Source organism: Rhinolophus hipposideros (genome assembly GCF_964194185.1).
Source record: "Rhinolophus hipposideros genome assembly, chromosome: 11".
NCBI lineage: Eukaryota > Metazoa > Chordata > Mammalia > Chiroptera > Rhinolophidae > Rhinolophus > Rhinolophus hipposideros.
In genome coordinates, this window is record NC_138057.1 from 50,510,453 (window position 1) to 50,530,125 (window position 19,673).

Consider the following 19,673-nt stretch of genomic DNA (forward strand, 5'->3'; position numbering starts at 1 on the left):
CTAACCCTCGGAGTTGGATGGGAGAGCAGTCCGAACAGGGAATAAGGGGCTCTTCCCACAGCCAAAACCATCAGGCTGAGGCAAAGTCCTGAGGAGCCTGGTCTGGGGCTGGGAGTCACTCCTGCCCCACCCATCCCCTTCCACAGCCTTAGCTGGGGCAGGCTGTGGCGTTGGTAGGAAAGTGCGTTCATGACGTGGGGCTTCAATGTGCTGGAAGAGGTTAGAGTTGGGGGGCTCCTCACACACCAACAATCCAAACCTCATTGTACAGTAGGGAAACAGACCCAGAGAAGGGAGGGGTCCTTTGCAGGTCACACAGCCACCTCATGCTGGGCCTGGGACTGAGCGAATGAGAGAGGAGCCAGGACTCCCATGGCTCCATTCGCAGCCTGACTCCCAGAGCTGCACACGTGTGTCACCTGAGTCCAGCCAGGGAATGGTTCCAGGAAGTGCTGTGTGTGTGTGTGTGTGTGTGAGAGAGAGAGAGAGAGAGAACCCACAAGGCACCATGATGCCTGCCCCACCCCATCCTGCCTGCTTCCTTCCTTCCTGCAATGAGACCTTCCCCTCTCTCCAGAAACCTCCCTCACCTCTGCCCCATGCCTTGGCCTCACCTCTCCCCTAGGCCTGGCCTCAGTTCACTCTGTCCCTTTCTCTCACCTTGTTTTCTTCCACCCTTGCCACTCTCTTTCCATCCCATCAATGGTCCCCTTACGTTCCCACCTTAGGACCTTTGCACTGGCTGTGTCCTCAGCCTGGCGTGCTTTCCCCTACCTAGCTCATTCCCTCACCCCATTCAGGTCTTTATTCAGTCATCTCAGTGAGGCCTCCGTCCTCCCACACCGCACACTTCCTATCCCCCTTTCCTGCGTTTCCTCCTTAGCATGTATCATTAACACACTACATGTTTTGCACAGAATGTCAATTCCGTGAGAACAAGGACTTTCGTATGTCTTCTTTGTGCCTGTATCCTCGGCACTCGAATGGTGACTGGCATGTTGTAGGCTTTAGCCGCCCTCTGCCAAGAAAATGAAAGGGGTCTGTGCACAGAAATGCTCTGTGACTGGGGTCAGGGATCATGGGAGCTTAGTACAGGTCTGTGGCAGAGCATTGGACAGTAGGCAGGGGTTCTGGACGGACCCCCTGGCTGCCCTGCCTCCGAGGCCACCTCCCAGGGACATGCAGATGTCAGAAGGCTCAAGTGGCCAGTGAGGGACAGGGTAGCCACCAGAACCCCAGGGCCCATGTGTGCCTCCCCCACCTGTGACAGGCCTTCTGGTCACGCTGCCCTGAATACCAGGAAGGAGGAAGGCCACCCTCGTATTCACAGGGCCACTGAGGCTGAATGAGGGGAAGAGGGAGGCTTGTCCAGGGTCCCAGAGGGACTTCCAGCTTGCGGGCCCTTCCCTGGTCACGCTCAGGCCTGGTTCCCTGGCTTAGCTCCTCCCACTGGGATGTCAGACACATTCAAGCCTCTCCCCTTTCTCCCTAGATGCCCTGTAATCTCAGCTCTAACCTGTCTCTTCCTACCACCTCTTCTCATGCCATAGCTATTTCTTCTTCACCTTTTTAAATATATGATATCTACAAACAAATATATACCAGTTATATGTTACAAAGCACAATCATATAACCCATAAATTTTCCCCGACTCCAGAACTAGAAAATTAATAGCTTGTACTACCCCACGTTCCTCCCAATCTCATCTCCCACTCCTCCATCCCTCTGTCCTTGGAGGAATCATGCCTTTTTTTTTTTTAAAGTGGTTTTATCACATGTGTATTCCCAAAGAATATGTCATTTTTTGCTTGTTTGTCAATGGTGTAACTGGTGTCATACTGTATAGTCTACTGAGTTGCTTTATATGCCTCCCAAATTTTTCCATGTTGTTGCAGGTAGCTGTTGTGCCTTAGTTTTCACTGATGTATCAAATCTGTTGTACGCGACTGAACTGCAATGTAAATATCTGTTCCCCTGTTGATGGACATTTGGGTTGTTTCCAGTGCCCCCTGACCATCCACTTGGTGCCCCCTCCGCAGCCAAACCTCTAGAGGTGCCCACTCCTCACCTCATAGCCACCTCCCAGCTGTGCTCCCAAGGTGCTGCTCACTGCTCCTCCTCTCACTATTCCATGGCCCCGGCCATCCACACAACCACAACTTCCCCAGTTTCTGTCTTCCGCTCTCTTCTGAGCTCCAGACTATACAAAAGGCATAATTATTTATTGAGCATTTACTCTGTGCCAAGCAATATTTTCAACATTGTATATATTTTATTTCATTGAATATGGCAGCAACACAAATGGTAGGTAATATTGATAGATTCATTTCACAAATGAGAAAACCACAGCCCAGAAAGATTGAGTAACTCGCCCGAGACTACACATTTCTTTTCCTTCAGGTCCCACAGACAACTCAAGCTGATCATGTCCATGATATAAATTATCATCTTCGTCTCCAAACCAGTTCCTCTCCCATGCCCTGCTCTCAGTGGGGCCATCTCCAGTGCCCAAGGCCCAAGCAAGAAACTGAAAGTCAGCCGACTCCTGCCACATCCTCACCTACTCCTTCATCTCATCTGAACCCAAGTCCTGTGGGTTTTACCTCCTAGGTATTGAGGGAGTCCCTTCTCTCCCCTCACATCCCCCAGCACTGACCCATTAGGTGCCCTGCTGCTGCTGCTTCTGCATTATTGCCTCTCACCACACTCCCTTGCAGGCTCCAATCTCCCCCTTTTCCAGCAACCTGCACACAGCTGCTTACCACGTCCCCACCTCCAGAAGAAAGTCCAGCCTCCTCTGCCCCGTCCCCTCAAACCGTCAAGTTCAGCAACCTGGCCCCTCCTCTGCTTTGTCTCTTCCTCTGGGAAGCCGTCCCTGGTCTCAGCTTCCAGGCTGGGCTCTGAACCCCGCAGCGTCCATGTAGCCCCTCTCCACCACTTACTTCTTTCGTCCTGTCCCCATTAGACCACAGTCCTCAAAGGCAGAGACCCAGCCTCATCCAGTGCAGCAGCTCCAGTGGCTAAGCAAGGCCTGCACATAGGAGGTGCTCAATAATTGTTGAAAGGATAAACACAAGCAATGACAGGAGCCATGAGTGACACTGCCTGCTGAATCCCAGAAAACAGGATGATTCCTTCCTGGCTGCCTCACCTCCACCCAACTTCTGGGCCTGTCCCCCAGAACCTCATGAGGCCGTTTCCTATCTCTACACTGGAAGGATTTCTCTCTCTGCATCTTCCTTCTAACTCTGGAATTCCTTAATGTGGGAGAGCTCTGGCACCAGGAAAAAGGAAGACAAGTCTGACCCCTTACCTACTTTCAATCTACATCAGGCACTTTCAAGGGTGGAGTGTAGTTTCCCCCCAAGGGAGAGAAAATTAATTCTTGGAAGGGGGAGGTGAAAAAAACTTACTATATTTGTATAAAGCATAGATAAACATAAAGTACATAAACAGATAATACAGTATATCTTTAATGTTAAAATATATAATTAAGAAAAAATATCTGAAAGACTTCTGGGAGGGGAGCAATAATGGAAAAAAGGTTGAGAAACTATCCTCAACTTGGGCCTTGTCTTGTCTGGCCCAAGGACTGGCCAAAACTTAGGGAGTCTCGAGTCCTATCCCAGGGCAGTTCAAGGTATCCTCAGAGCTGACCAACCCCCCGCCCCCCCCCAACAGCTAGCTGTTCTTTCCCCAAAACCATCCCTTTCTTACACTGTGCCCGAAAGTCCACATTTCTGTATCTGACATCTTCTAATGTCATCTGGTTCCACCTGAAGCTGCAGGTTCTCTTCCCCATTCTCCTCCAGGGGGCGTCTCAGAACTCAGGAGCGCAGCTGAATCACAGAAAGCACCCAGGAAGTAAGGGTGCCACTGTGGGACAAAGCCTTCATATTGGGGTGGGGATGGGGCTCACGGATAATCTTACTTAGAATTGCTCTATGTGGATGGAGTCACTTAAGGGTGCGACAGGCCAGACTGAAGGTCTGTTGTCGTTGGATACAGAGACAGGTGTAAGGGAAGAGGTCTCCATTTGGGGAGGCATGGTCGTGGGCAACACACGTATTTTGCAGTCTTCATACTCCATGGGGTTCTCCGACATCTGGGGCTCCTGTGGGATGGTGGAGCCAACGAAGACCAAGTAGATGATCCCACCTACGTAGGCACCCAGAGGCGGTGCCACCACTGGCACCCACCACCAGTCCCGGGCCCTGCAGGCAAGAGGCAGAAACCTGGTGAGGTGGGTGGGGGAAGGGGCGATGCCTGGGATAGCACATGAATCCACCCCAGGCCGAGACAGGGAGGTGGGCCTGAGAGTAGAGGAATGACTCCCATCCTAGCTCAGGAGCCATCCCTGAGCCCGGGGCCCTGGTCAGCTTCACCCTGATTCAGGGACAGGGACACATCTGGAGCAGGATTTCCATTTAGTGCAGGAGCAGGATCTGCATCAGTGCTGGTCTGGGGAAGGGCAGCACCCACCTCTGCCTCCCGAGGCCGCCTGGGAGCTCTGGAGGACACTCCTGTGCTGCTCTTCACATTGCCCCCATCCCTCCACATGGGGAACTCGCAGAAACCTCGCAGGAATGGCTGGGCAGGGCAGTACCTGAAGACCTGGACGCCCCAGCCAGCAATAAAGGTGAAGAAGCGGGGAGGCAGGTCCCGCGATGGGTTGATAGCATATCCTGAGTTCATGCCCAGAGACACTCCAATGATGACAACAAGGAGGCCTATCACCACGGCCTGTGTCCCTTGCTGTGCTGGGTTGTTTCTCTTGTCCGTGATGGCGAACAGACACAGCTGGAGCAGCCCCGTAATTAACACCTGGGGAGGAGATGCCATGGTAGCCACCCAGGGACCCAGCCCAAACCCAGGGGCAGAGACATGTCTTGGTACAGTTCCCATCCAGAATTCTTGTCCTCTCAATGGTGAGGGGCTCCTGCTGTCTGCTTCCTGAGGTGGGGAGGGCCTGAAGAGGGACACCCCCCCGGACCACTGACCTCATCCAGGAAGCCCCTCCACAATGTCATGTGGTCAGGAAGGTAGGTGGCAAAAATGTTAGCGGTGGCTATAGGACCAGTCACTGTCAGCTGTCCGCCTGAGTATTCGAAAATGGCCGCTGTGGAGACACAGATTGAGGGTGAACCTACCCCTAGCTCAATCCCACTGGAGTCGCAGAAATAAGGTTGTAGGATGGAGGGGTGGGGAGCACCTCCAAGGCATTCTCTCCCAGACATTTTCACAGGCCAAGACCCTGAGGTTGGATCTGCCCATATTTCAGAGGAGGAGGCTGGGGCCAGAAGTGGACAACCCAGAGAAGGAAACTCACTGTAAAAGAGGCCGTAGATGGTGGCAGCAGCCACAAAGGAACCCAGGAACTGACCCAGTACATACACAGGAAACTTCTTCCAGGGCATGCGGCCTACTGCACAGTTGGTGAAGGTCACGGCCGCATTCATGTGGGCCCCTGCAGGGAGGGCAAGTGGGTCAGGAGAATGAGAGCAGAAACCAACAACAATCATAAATAATATTGAGAGCAACAACAATAATAATAAGGCAAGCATTTATGGAGTGCACTCACTTAATTCTCACAAGGACCCCACGAGACAGGGACTACCATCTCCATTTCACCATTAAGGAAAGTGGGGTAGAGAAGTTAAATAGCTGCCGACGTTGACCCAGCTAGTAAAAATGGTGGGTCCGGGGGCTCACGAGAGTCTGGGCGAGACAGTCAGAGGCAAGGGGTTTAGGAGAGTCTCCCTCCAAGTAGCCGGTGAGGGTCAAGTGCTGGCTGATTCGGACAAGGGGCTGGCTGGAGGTGGGCAGGAGGAGCTTGCTGGTCAGGTGGGGCCCAGGCTCACTCACCAGAGATTTTCCCTGCAATGTGTACTCCCATGGTGACTCCGAAGCCAAAACCCAAGTTGACACCAAGGAAGCTGCCCAATTTATCTCCTAGGACCATATGAGCCACGGATCCAAGGCCAAACACCTGCCGAGGGACGGCCTGTAAGGGGACTTCCTGCCCAGAAGCCCCAACCTCAGAGGAGGGCTCAGAGCTCAGTTCCGGCTCCTCACCCTCGCTCCCTGGGCCTCCTGCATTGCCCTTGGAGTCCCTCGGCCATGCTCTCTTCCTCCAGACTTCCTTCCTCATGACCCCTCCTCCCTTGCCCCTGTCGAGACCTCTAAGACCTGACCAGTAAGAGCTGGGTGGGGTGCCATGTGGAGCAGCAGAGTCAGGGGCTAACGGGCACAGCCAGGGCCCTGGACCCCAAGCCCACCTGACGTTCAAGGGAGGGGGCAGGGCTTCAAGGAGGGCATGACGGGTGTGATTGAACCCTTCAGAGCATCTCACACTTCAGCCTAGCCTGAAGGAAGTTGCTTCAAGGGATCTCTAAACTTCATGCCTGGACTCTGCCACAGCCCCCACCCATAACCATCGCCGCCCACCCTGCCCCTACACACATCGGCCCTGGAAGCCCGTGGGGTTCTGATACTCTTGCCTCCGGCAATATTTCCATTGCCCTCAGACATCATTCCTGAACTTGTAGCTCTTGTCGGTCTTTAACTGCTGGACCTCCTCAGGGGACACCGCCACTGACCCCTTTCACAGGGAGATTAGAGGACTGAGGCTAGATGTGCCCTCGCACTCGACCTCCTTCAGCACCTGCCTGAATCTCTGCCTGTCCCTTCAGCTGTGCTACCTGCATCCAACCTCTCCCTCCCTCTGCAGAGGCCTCCCCTTGACTGGCTCCCACACTCTCACACTCGGGTCTCTTCCTCCCTAAAAGTAAACCTTCCCACGTCAGCCCAGCCTCCCTGTCCAGCTGAACTCCTAGACAACCACTCCCTGTGTCAGTCAGCCTCCAGGAAAGACCCCACTGGCTGGTTCCTTTAGCCCTTCCCTTGTCTCCCTCCTCAATCTAGCTTCTGCTTCCACGTGTCACAGACACCGAAGAGCTCTCCTCTCCGAGGGCTCCAGCCTCCTGATTTCCCAAAGGTCCCTTCAGACATCGTCTTACTTGACTTTTCTGACTTTGACCCTCTTAAGGACTCTCTGCTCCTGAAGTCCTTCCTCAGCCTCTATGACCTCTCTCTCCTGCTTTTCCTCTTACCTTTGTAGCCTCTCCCTCTCCACAGTTCTTTCCCACATTCTTTCTCCTTCATCTGCCTCAAGAATACAGATGATCACAGGGCTCCATCCTCGGCCTCTTTCACATCTTACTCCAGTCACTCTTCATGGGTCTTCTTACCTGGTCTATAGCTTCAGATATGCCTGCTGCACTAAAATTCCCAAAATCTCCACCTGGGAGCCAGATCCCTATTTCCAGATATCCATTGGAAGTCTGGATGTTACAGGAATACAGGTTCTATGTTGAAATCTTACCATCTCTTGGAAAATGTGATCCTCATCTGATGTTCCTATTCCACTTGGCCAAACCAGAAACTTGGATACCACAAATGAGAAAGCTTCCTCTCCCTCCTCCCCCACACCCAACTGCCTCTACTTACATTCTCCATAGATCTTACTCAGCCTCCTCCTTCCAGCCAGAATGACCTTTCTAACTCAAAAATCTGATCATGTCGGCCCCCTCATTCAAACATGCACTGTCTCCCCTCCATTTCTAGGATAATGTCCAAACTCAGTAGACCATTTAAGACCCTTTATAATTTCTGTCTCTCAGTTTCATATCTGCTCCAGTGTTCTCTATGTTCAGCAACAGTATTACTACTAAATAATAATAACCATTTGTTGAGCACTTACTATGTGCCAGGCACTGGTAAGCAAGTTGTACCTATCACCTCCTTTAACCCTTATACCAACATATGCATTGGGTACTATTAGTCTCCCCCATGTGACAGATGGGCAATTTGAGGCTTGTCCAAAGTATACAGCCTGCACATAGTAAGCCAGGATTTGAATCTAGGCAGTCACCTATGCCAGATAGTCTCAAACCAACACCCACACTGTTCCCTGCATGCCATGCTTTCTTATGCCTGTAGGATTTTACATGTTTTCCCTCTGTCTGGAATACCTGGTCCTAGACCCTGAAAAATTGATACTCTACTCTAAGGCCACACTCAGATGGCACCTCCTTTGAAAGGTCCATGTGTTTTGGACATAATGTCTGTGAGGGACCTCTAGATGACCAGACTGCTGGAAATCAAAGTCTAGATCTGTGTCATCCAATATGACAGCCACTCGGCACAGGTGGCTATTATGTACTTAAAATGTGGCTAGTCCTAATTAAGATCTGTAGGTGTAAAGTACATACCAGACTTCATAGGAAAAGGAGAATGTAGAATCTTATTAATAATTTTATATTGATAACAGGTTGAACTGGTAATATTTTGGATATGTGGGTTAAATGTAATAATTATTAAAATTAATTTCATCTATTTCTTTTTTAAATGTGGCTACGAAAATTTTAAATTACATATGTCACTCATACGTATGTAATGAGTGGACAGTTCTGTTCTAGAGTTTTTGAAAAAGAAAACCTGGAAAATTGTGGACATGAGGGCTACCTCTGAAGCCATCGGGGAGGATGAAGGCAGATGAGAGGACGCAAGGTGAGAAGGTATCTAAGGGCTGAACCTAGAGCTGCACATCAGCTCTCATGGGTGGGTGTTAGAAACCCCAGCTGGAGCAGGTGTTGAAATAAAAAAAGAACAAAGAGTAGGAGAGCATTCCTTTGGGTGTGACAATGCAGCGGTCATTAGTAATGTGGTGAGTACTGTATCATCAGGCCATAGGGACAAAGTCAGGTCCTAGAGACTGAGAGGTTAGTAGGTGGTGAGGAGGCGCTGAAGGGTACCAGTGTAAACATCTCTTTGAGAACCTGCTTGAGAAGGGAGGGAGAGAGAACTTGTTCAATAAAGGGCCTCACAGGATGGAGGGATGTTTTGTTCTGTGTTGTGTTGTTTTACGTAGAGAGACTTTGGTACATTAATATTGAGAGGAGAGGCTGAAAATAAAGGAGAGAGAAAAAGGCAGAGCAAGTACCTCTGGAGACTGGAGTAGTGAGACTGGTGCAGGAGTGGAGGGTCCTCCATGAAGGAGCAGGTAATGTACAGATATACAGGTCGGTGAGTCTGGTAGTGAGAGGGAAAGGTGGGTGAGGAGCCAGACACAGGAAGCCCACCTGACGGTTTTCCCTGTCAAGCTGGAGAGCAAGCCAGTTGCTGATCAATCAATCACTCAAGCAAGCAATCAATCAATCAAACAGGCAGAGTGCAGAGCAGCTTTGGGGAAGCCTGAGAAAAAAGTGAAATGGTCCAGATAGAGTAGGGGAAAGGCAGGGAGCAGGTCCCACTGTGTTCCTCAAGAGCCCCAGGACCGGTGCAGAGGGGCCCAGAAGTGCGTTGGCTTAGAGCCAAGGGTAGGATGAGGAGGAGTGGACAGGAACAGATGGGACGTGGGGCTGGGGAGTGTGGCCAGGACAGGCTGACAGGCTTGGGGGTGGTCAGAAGGTGCAGGGAGGAAACCTGGCATGGAAGGTCTAAAGACCTAGGGTCCCCATTTCCAAGTAGGAGCTTAGAACTATTTGCTAAAAGAAATGAATGAGTGAATAACCCCATAGAATCATAGAATACAGGTGAAACTCCTGTATCAGGGTTGCCAAGTGGCAGCTCATCCATCCAGCACATGTTTTGTTTGGATAACTTGGTTTTGATGACCAAACGTTTCAGCTTTTCCTGAGAAGTCAGAGCCTGGGTGATGCCAGCTTGCATTCCAGCCTGCACGGCCACAGTCAGCTGGAGTGGTGGCAGCTACGTCTTTGCACAAATCGGCACTCTGCAACAGGCCCCGCCACTCTGAGGTGCTCTCTCTGGCCCCTGGAGCTTGTGAGTTTGCAACTCCTGCCCTATGGATTACATCTGTTTTCCAATGTCCTGATGGTCCAGCTCCTCCCTTTCCTGGTCAGGGAATGTGGTCTAAACTGTCCAAGTCCCACCAGGAGCCACAAGGCCAGCCCCAAGGACAGCACCCTCAGAGATTACAGAGTGGAAATGAGTAGAATAGTCCATTTCCCTTATCCTGACTGCAGTAAATGGGACCCAAGGTCACACTTGCTTTTCTAGTGAAAACTTCACCCTAGTGACTCACTGAGCTTCCTATCAACTTGACACGGCCCAACAACTAAAAATAACAACACAATGTCCTATATGAGCCCAAAGTTCTTTTACATATGTTACTTCCCTTCAGCCCTCAGAGCAAATCTGAAAGGCAAATGTTTCTGCTCCGGCTTTATAGATGAGGAAAACCAAGGTCCAGAGAGTGGTCTTGAATTGCCCAAAGCCTGAAAGTGAGAGCTTTACCTCAGCTGTGGGAGCATTAACAAGCCAGGGTGTTAGAAATCCTGCCATAGTTACGCTAAGGGACAGAGCATAGAGATAGAGGGTCAAGACTGTAATATTATGCTGGACTGGATTTAATCATAATTTAAAATGTGACCTTGGACAAGTGACAGTCTCGTGGGTCTTTAGTTTTCCCATCTGAGAAATGGGGTTAATAACAGACTCTCCCTCACAGGACTATTGTGAGGATTTGGGAAGGTGTTGCATGTAAAGTGCTTAGCATCAGTGCCTGGAATGCAGTAGGTGCTCAATAATAATCTCAATAAAAGGAAGAGAAACACAGACATGGGCCTCAATGTATGTGGGCGGTACCTGTTTTCCCTAAGAGCTCTCCAAGGAGTCACCCTCCTACCTCCACAGTTCCAAGGTTTAACAGCCCTCACGGGGCTGGAATGTTTTGTCATAAATGAATTACTTTGCCCTGGATTAGGTGAGACAGAATCCAGTGTTGTCTTCATAGTTTAGCAGCCCAGCAGCAGGGTGGGGAATGGGGGAGGGGAAAGGGCGGGAGGCAGGGAGGGGAGAGCAACTGAGAGCACTTGTCATAATGACCAGAGACCAACACTGTTTACTGTGTGTTGGCTCTTGGCCTTCTTCACACAAGTCTGCCAGCTTGATGTTAGTGTCCTTTTTACCAACGAGGAAGCTAAAGTTCTGAACAGTTAAGACACTTGTGGAAGATCACGCTGCTGGAAGAGAGCAGAGCCGGGATTCAAGTCCCGCTCCCATGAAGGTCTCATTCAGCACACTTCATCACTGAGAAGACAGGCTCTGAGCCACGGAGAGACCTGCCCAAGGCCAGATAGTGACTCAGGGGCAGGATCAGGATAAGAAGCCAGGTGTCGAGAGTCCCCTGGTTCTGTGAACCCCATCATCTCCTACCTTGTGACTCGTTGCACACACACCACACACACTACCTCTCTTTCCCCCACTGCCTCTGACGTGTTCCTAACTGTCTTTCCTTCCCTTCCCAAAGGCTGCCCCTTCTTTTCATGGACGTGTGCCCTCCATACATAGAAACAAGCATGGCTACAGCTTAAGGGAAGAGGCTGGCTGCGGGAAGTGGCAGGGCTGAAGCAGGTGGAGAGAGAGGAAGTTTACAAGAAACCTTACAAGAAACCTCCTGCTTGTAGTCTGGTGTCTATCCCATCATCCACTGAAAGAGCCCTGGCCGAGGTCCCCAATGACCTCCATGTCACCAATCTGCATAGACGCATGTCAGTGTCACCCTTTCTGACCTGTCTGCAGCCTCTCATCCTGGTGACCACTCCCTCCTGTGGACACCACACACACACTTCTGCAACCTGGTCTCCCCCCATCTTTTCCTCCCACCTGTCCACCAGACTCTCTGTGTGCCCCTCTTCGTTCTCCAAGGCTCTGCCCTCAATTTTCTTTTCCTATACACTCTCACTGGACAGTTTTTATAATCACCATCCCTATTCTGATGAACTCTAACTCTACTTCCAGCCCAAGCCACTCTAGTGAGCTCTAGTCTTATATATCCAACCGCCCCCCAGTTTTCTCCCCCAGCACCTCACTTAATCACGTCTAAACTGATTTCACGTCTGGCCCGGTGCTGGGCCCCAGGCTCAGAATGGCTCCTTCGGCACTTAACCCCCATCTGTGGCTTGCAAAGCATTGATTCCATCTTCCACAACTGCCTCAAACATGTGCTTTCTTCTCTATCCCTGGACCAGTTACCACCCTCTTTCTATCCTAGGTTATTGCAATAGTGTCTTAACTGGTTCTGTTCTCTCCAGCCTTGCCCATTCTGCTGAGGCTCCACACCTCACCCAGAATTTCCTTATAAATCTAAATCTGATCACATCGTTCTCCTGTGTGAAAGCCTGCAGTGTCTCCATATTGCCTTCAAGATTAATTCTCAAAGCCTGACACTCAGTGTTCTCTCCAATCTCTTTCCTCTTGCTTTCCCTTCTTCCCATTTCCAGCCATGCCTTCTGACATCACCCAGTCCATGGTTTTGTTCTGTCCCCACATATTATGAGCCCTTTCTCTTCAAAAAAGACATGGTGAGGAAGACAGAGCTCTCACCTTACTTTCCTATCAGGCTCCCAGCTTCACCATCAGGCTCCCAGGTCAGAGGCCGGGGCATGGACAATGTGACCCAGGGGTTCAGCAGTGGGAAGGGGGTCATGGATTGCCCTTACTGAGCCCCACCCTCCTGGGGTTCATGCCCCTTCCTCAGAGCCCACCCACCCTGTGCCACCCACCCACTCACCATCATGACGTACGTGCTGATGAACTCAGCCAGGAACTCGCGCACCATTTCCTTCCGCAGTATTGCCTGCGCCCTTACTATCACAGGCGATGAGACCATCCTGGAATTGCAGGGGGAGCTGAAGCAGCAGCCTGAGCCCATGGGCAGAAGTGAGACAGGTGCGCTTGCTGCCCATCAGCCTTCAGCTCCTGGCTGGGTTAATGGGTAACCCAGCAGGCTCTCTACACACACCTCCTCTTGCCCAGGGCCGCTGAGACTCCCGAGAGCCACAGGGATGTGGAGAGGGACTGGGGGTCCATGGCCAGACCAGGCCCCTTCTTCCTTCTGGTGGGGATTGGACCAATGAAACCACTTTGCGGAGAGGGCAGTTGGGGATCTGATGAATGCCATCCATGGTGCCAGTGAGCCTTGGGGGAGAAGCAGGTGGGAGATAGCAGGCAGGAAAGTGGAGCTCAGTTGTCTGTCGGCCTGCCTGCCTGCCTACCTGCAGGAATCAGATCTCTGGGGACACAGTCAAGACATCAGGTAGGACATGGCAACCACAAGGCACTCTGCAAACAGCACAGGCTGGGGGCAAAGTCTGCACTCTCTAAAAAGCACTCAGGCCTGAAATATGCACCAGGTTCTGCCAAAGATGAAGGGCCTGCAAAGTGCAGCAGGCTCTGCAACCAGGTCAACACAAACAAACGTTTGGAAGTGAGGAATGAATGAATGAATGAATGCATGCATGAACGAATGAGAGAGAGAGACAGGAAAAAAGGGACTGGATCTTACTCCTTACTGTATTCTCAGTGCCTAGTGCAGTGCCAGGCACATAGTAGGAGTACAATCTATATTGTTGAATGAATGAAAATTGGGGAATTCATCTGTCTTACTTTTCACTAGATCTGCAGAACTTTCTACAGTGCCTGGAACATGGTAGATACTTGAAAAATTGTTATTTAATAGACGCATGATTAGATGGATAGATGAAACAGTGAGTTACAGGTTCCAACGTCTGTTGGAGAAGGAGATGGGGTCCAGAGGCTAAAGAGAAGGAGGGGTACAGATAACTCTAAGTGTGGCCTTAGAGCTGACACCAAACACTCACTACCTTACCCTGCTCAGGATAGCAACATCACCCTCCACCCCACCCCAGGCTTCCTAAATTTCCCCAGCCTCATAGCAGCAAAGAGTAAGGAGAGGGAGAAATATAAACCAGGCATAGATAAAACACCGTTTACTTTTCTGGATGAGACCCCATGTTCATGTTTCACCTACCCCAGTCCTTGTTGTGTCCTTCCCCCAGGGAAACTAACGCAGGGCTGTGCATTTGGAGGGGATGTAGCATTGCCTGGACAATCCCCTGGCTCCCATCCAGCTCCAGCTCCCATGCAGCATCATGTAGGTCCCTTTTCCCCCATGACCGACTTCTTCAGCCCCAAAGAAGAGCCTGTGAGCAGCCTGAGGCAGGCAGAGACCCAGAAACAATCCTGGGAAGGTGCCAGAGAGGCAGAAGATCAGTGAGCAGAGCAGGAAGTCAAGGACACCAAGAGAGTCTGGAAGCAGGGCCCCTTCCTCCTTACCACACAGCAGGTGGGACACAGTAAACAACAAATAACCCCCAACCAGCAACTGAACCAAAGATTTTGTTGAATGCCTTCTGTGCGTACTGTGTCAGGGACTGCAGTAAAGAACATTGGTGTGATCCCTGCTTTTAGCAAGAAAAGCCACTAATTAAGCAATTACTATAAAGTATGAGGAGTGATGACACAGGTGAAGAGTGAGCACCAGGGGATTGCAGGGAGGAAGAAAATGACCTAGAGGAGAGGGTAGGAGGCTCTCCCAGAGGAAGAGAAAATTAGGTCAAGAATAGAAGACTGGCCAGGAGAAGGGCCATCGGGAGGTGGGGGTAGTTCTGGGCATTGGAATGGCATGGGCATAGGCTTGCGGCTAAGACAGTATGTGATGTGCAGAGGAATTCTGCAAGGAGGGACTGGCCAGAGAGAGGAGTGAAAGTAGCATGAGATGGGCAGAGAGGAGCACAGGGCCAGATGGTAGGAGGCCTCAAGGCCCATGTTAGGGAGTCTGAACCCAACCCAGACAGCCAGGGGAGTAGGTGGAGGATTTAAGCAGAACTGCCTCTTCTATGAAGGCTGGGATGAGGGAGCAGGCGTCGAGCTGTGGTGAACAATCAGGAAGCTTCTGCCACAGACAGGCTGAGAGGTAAAGGCAGCCTGAGCCAAGAAGGTGCCATGGAGATGGCTAGAAGACAGTCAAACTGACAGACCTTGGTGTTTGATTAGAGAGGAGAATGGAGAGCGACAAGTCAGTGATGACCCCAGATCCTGGCTAGAGCAGCAGAGTGACACATGAGACACAGGAGAGAAGTTGCCAGCTTAGTTCGGAGGACCCGGAGTCCCTTTGCGGGCGTGTTGAGTTTGAGGATTCCCACCAGACACCTGGGTGGGGAGGACCAGTAAGGAGGCAGCTGGTCGTGCGGTCTTGTTTAGAGACATACATTTTGAGTTCACTGAAATCATAACCGCATCCACGGGCACAGATGAGGTAGTTCAAGGAGAGGGTGTAGAATGAGAAAAAGGTATCTAAGAATACTAGCCTACAAAGAAACTAAGAGGCAACCAGATAATTACCTACGTATTAGAGGCTAGCCAAGGAACTAAATAGCTAACAACTCACCAACCAACTCTTCAGCTAACTAATCAATTTGTCAACATAACCAACTAACTGACTCTCCTATTAACTAGTTCATTGAATTATGTAATCAACCAACCAACAGTCAACAATCCAACTAACCTCAAGCCAACCATTCAATCTGCTAACCAACATTTATTCATTCAACGAACACTTATTGAGCATCTGTTTACAAGTCAAACACCAGGGACACAATGTAAAATGTCAGTCCCCACTCTTGGATTGCTCCATCTAGTGGACAAGATGGACATTAGCAACACCATCAGAGGTGAGAAACCCCTGGGCAGGAGGTGAGGCCTGAAGAGACTTGAAGAATGGGCAGATGGTGGCCTACGTGGCCTTGAGGAAGTAGGGTGGTAGTAGAAAGAATAGTGAGAGTGAGCACATTCTAGATATTTTAGGAGACTGGTGACTAAATGTGGGGCACGAGGGAGACAGAGTGTCAAGGACAATGTCTGGACTTCTGGCTTGAGCAACAGAGGAGAAGGGGGTCTTCAACTGAGCTGAGGCCACAGGAAGAGGAGGGGGCTTGGGGAGAGTGGAGGAGGTTGTTTCCAACTGGGCCTGAGTTGACTGTGAGACACTAGTGGATCTTTGGAAACAGGGTCTAACGCCTCGGAGAGAGTCCTGGGCCGGAGACAGCAAAGTCATCAGCACAGAGGGGAAAACCTGCATTCCCTCTATCCAAGAGCGCACGGACAGACAAGTATCCCGGCTCACGGGGAGCTCACAGGCAGCAGTGAGATGTAAGGAGCAAGTACATTTGTGTGTTAGAGGTAGCATGTCCTATAGGAAAGACGGCAGTCAGGGTAAACCTCACTGAGAAGGTACCATTTGAGCAAAGACACAAAGGAGGTGAAGGAGTGAGCCATGTGGGTAACCACAAGAAGAGTGTTTCAGGCAGAGGGAAGTCTTGAAGGACTCTGAGCATATCTGAAGGGAAGGAAGGGAGGTCAGTGTGACGAGCGGGGAGAGTGGGGGTGAGGTGGAGGGAGGTCAGAGAGGGAACAGGGGCTAAGTAGGCAGGGCGTTGGCCATTGCAAGGACTTTGGCTTTTATTTCACCCCAAAGAAGCCTAAGCCTGAGAGGATGAGAGGTAGTGAGTTCAGTTCATTGAGCACCACCCACATGGAAGCAGTTGGAACCCACTGACCCACCCCTTGATCCTCATTCAGGTTTTTCTGAGCCTCCCCTCACCCCAGGGCCCAGCCTGTGCTTGGCTATGGGCACAAGTCTGAGAGGCCCTTCTTCTGGGCCCCACAGGCTAGTGGGAGGTAAGGAGAAGGGGGCCTGGAGACATCAGCTGCCATGAAGGAGAGGCTGAGAGTGGGGCAGGGCGGGCACTGGATGTTATGGGTTGGGGATGGGAGGCAGGCATGGGGGAATGGGTGGGTGCTTACCACCTCTTCCTTTTTGCTTGAGTCATTTTCTGTCTGAGAGTTTTAGATGCTGTGGAGCCAATGAGAGGTGATTAGGGCTAGAGGGCACAGAATTTGGCCCCATATTCTTATCAAACCTCAGCCCCCACAGGGGAGAAGCCACAGGGACATCTCCTGTCAGTTCCAATCCCTCAACCCAACCACGCTGGAAGGGGCTGGGGAGGTAGGTGTGCTTCAGCCAATGGGAAAAGACCTTGGAATCCCACCTCCTATACCTATACTGGCTTCAGGACCCCTGACCTCTGGACCAGGACCTTCAGAGTTCCTCCAGACCTTCCCAAGTCTGCAACCCAGCTTTGGACAGTGGACATGCCCACAGACTCCCCTCCGTGGCTCCACCCTCACATATACGGCTATTATTGCCTTTAAGCTCAAGCCCTCTTGCTGCTGATTTAAACTGTGACTTTTCAGGGCCTCTTCCTTGCACACATGTGCGCGCACGTGTACACACACACACACAAAGGATGAGATCCTAAAAATTCAGTTAATTCATACCCCCACCTCAGAACAAAGTCTGCATTTCTCACTATTCCAGAAAAATTCCTCCTTGTGTTCCCATTTGCCTCACAAACGACAGCATAAAACACAACCCTTGAGTTTTCCCATCCTGTATATCCCCTTTGTCTTCTAGCCCAGTTCCCTCCAGCTGTTAGCACAGGTTCACATCCCAGCCGTGATTTCAGAACCCCTCTGGGGGCAGGGAAAGGGGACCCAGGGGAAGGCACCACTCCGGCAAAGCCAGCAATGGACCCATCTCTCTGACCTGCGTCCCTTCTGCTTTGGTCCAGTGTCACTGGTCTCTCCTCCCCATCCCACGCCACACTCTGCTGACAGCCCAGCACAGCACATCCTCCAACCCTGCTCCTCCCAGCAGTCAATTTACAGGTGAGGAAACTGAAGCGCAGAGAGAGTGCCAGACAGCAACTCAGGATGAAACCAAAACAAACATCCAGGCCTTGACCTTCAGCTGGGGTTCCTTGCCTAGACAGTCTCATGGTCACCTCCTCCCCATAAGGTCCCCAGGGAGCGGCACTCCCCAGGGAGCCCCCTGTTTCAGCCCTGCCTGGAGCCAGACTCACTCTGCTGAAGTGCCTTAGGTTTCTCAGCGTCCTCCTTGGAGGCTTCTCAGTGACAGCAGGTCTTGGTCTTCCTCCCTGAATGTCCCAGGTTCTGGCGACTCCTGCAGCTAGGACTCCACTGTGTCCCCAGTCTAGACCCCACCTCTCAGCCTTCCTTGGGGTGGCTCCGACTCCAAGTGCTGCTCTGCGCTGTTCCTCCAGGGGAGAGGTCAGTGGGGCAGGGTTTTGGCCCGGGCCACTTGAGCCAAGTCCTGTCACACTGCCTGAAATAGCATCCGTTCTCCCGCCAGCAGCGTCAAGGAGACCGGGTTCTAAGGCAGCTCTTATGAGGTCAGAGGTGGAACTCTGGGTGGGCGCTGGGCTTCATCGTCCCAGAGGAAGCGCCTGTCCTCCAAGCCGGGTGTCCAGCCTGGAGCCAGAGGAAGTCCTCCCAGACCCCAGATCTGGGGAGGCTGCTGAGCCCCTGGCTGTGGGGAGAGCTGCACAGAATAGGGACTGGAAAGTTCTGGAGATCAACGGCCAGTTGGAGGAGTTGGGGAGGAGACCCTGGGTCAGTCCTCAGGGAGCCCCCATCCTGAAGGAGGAAGGGGAGACTCGGGCCCTGGATTTCTTCAGTCTGAAGGAAGACGCATAAACCATATTAGCAGGGAAACCCCAGTCTGAGAGGGGAGAGAGAAAGCTAAGTCCCGTCTTCTGGGGCACCCTCGTCTGGGGTGGAGAAGAAGGAGCCTGGGTCTCCTCCCCTCGGAGCCCCCATCTGAGCGGTGGAGGAGGCATCCTAGGCCCCTTCTCGAAAACACTTCCCTAGGGGACGGCCATTGAAACCTCTGTGAAGGAACCAAAGCCGACCAGAGTGTGGGGCTCCGATCCAGGGTTACAGGAGCTCAGTTACTGAGGTGGGGTTAGGAGCAAACCAGGGACCAGCTGTTGTCCGAGAGAACGTCTGGAGCTAAGTCATGGCGAGGCCTCTAAGGATGAGCAGTGTGAGATTTGAGCAGGTGACCCAGTGCTGAGACAAGGGAATGGCACACTGTAAGGAAACCTGCCAGGTGGAGTGGTGGATGGTGGGCAGTCAGTCCAGAGAGCTTCTGAGGCCAGGAGGTAGTGTAAGATTTGGTTGCTCTAAGCCAGCCCTGGCAATAGAACTGCCCTCTAGAGGGTGCCAATAGACCAGGCCAGGTCTGGAACCTGCATTGCCCAGGTCCCCAGCCCAACTTGCCCTGCAGGTCACTCTGCAGGGAGAGACAGGGGTCAACTGCAGTCTGAGGGCTTCCTAGTCAGCAACTGTCCTTAAGGAATGAACTCTTCCAATGCAGCCCCCGACGCTGAGGCTCCGCCCCTCTCTCACCTCTGCCGACTCAAGTGGGCTCAAAATGCTAAGTCCTTCCTTCAGGACAGGAGAGATGTCCCCTTGACATGGGGGACACCTGCCTTTATTCCTTTCCTGTGTGTGCTATTCGGATGAGGGTGCAGTTAACGTCAAAAGTGGAGCTGGGGGCAGCCAGTTAGCTCAGTTGGTTGGAACGCGATGCTCGTAACACCAAGGTTGCCGGTTTGATCCCCCCATGGGCCAGCAGGAGCTGCACCCTCCACAACTAGATTGAAACAACTACTTGACTTGGAGCTGATGGGTCCTGGAAAAACACACTTAAAATAAATAAAAGTTAAAAAAAAAATGAAAAAACGTGGAAATGGGGTCTAGGATGAAGTCAGAGCTTGGGAAAAGTTGGGTGGGGCTGGGATCAGGTTGGTGAGGGAGGGAATTGGCATCCATGGTGGATTCAGGAGTTAAGCCCTGGACTCATTTACAGGGCTGGGTGCCGGGGACCAGAGGTGGAGACACAGTCCCGTCTCTCTCTTGGG

The 19,673-nt window shown here is 51.7% G+C and overlaps 1 protein-coding gene across 5 annotated transcripts; it reads right to left on the minus strand.

The window, feature by feature from the left end:
• Positions 1-2,207: 2,207 nt before the first annotated feature.
• On the minus strand, positions 2,208-18,018 carry AQP7 (aquaporin 7). 5 transcript variants are annotated; one of them, XM_081066936.1, is made up of 9 exons: positions 17,811-18,018; positions 16,693-16,741; positions 12,599-12,698; positions 5,866-5,989; positions 5,330-5,467; positions 5,001-5,119; positions 4,607-4,824; positions 3,932-4,214; positions 2,243-3,839 (listed from the first exon to the last, which is right to left on the minus strand). In XM_081066936.1, exons 2-8 carry the CDS (start codon positions 16,716-16,718, stop codon positions 3,932-3,934), a joined length of 1,008 nt encoding a protein of 335 aa, XP_080923062.1. In that variant the 5' UTR covers positions 16,719-16,741; positions 17,811-18,018; the 3' UTR covers positions 2,243-3,839. The 5 variants fall into 5 exon arrangements, 4 of the variants coding, with proteins under 4 accessions (XP_080923062.1, XP_080923065.1, XP_080923064.1 ...); XM_081066939.1 differs by having other exon boundaries at positions 12,599-12,922; positions 17,811-18,009; XR_013994476.1 differs by lacking the exons at positions 16,693-16,741; positions 17,811-18,018 and having other exon boundaries at positions 2,208-3,031; positions 3,718-3,839; positions 12,599-12,748.
• Between the last annotated feature and the right edge of the window lie 1,655 nt (positions 18,019-19,673).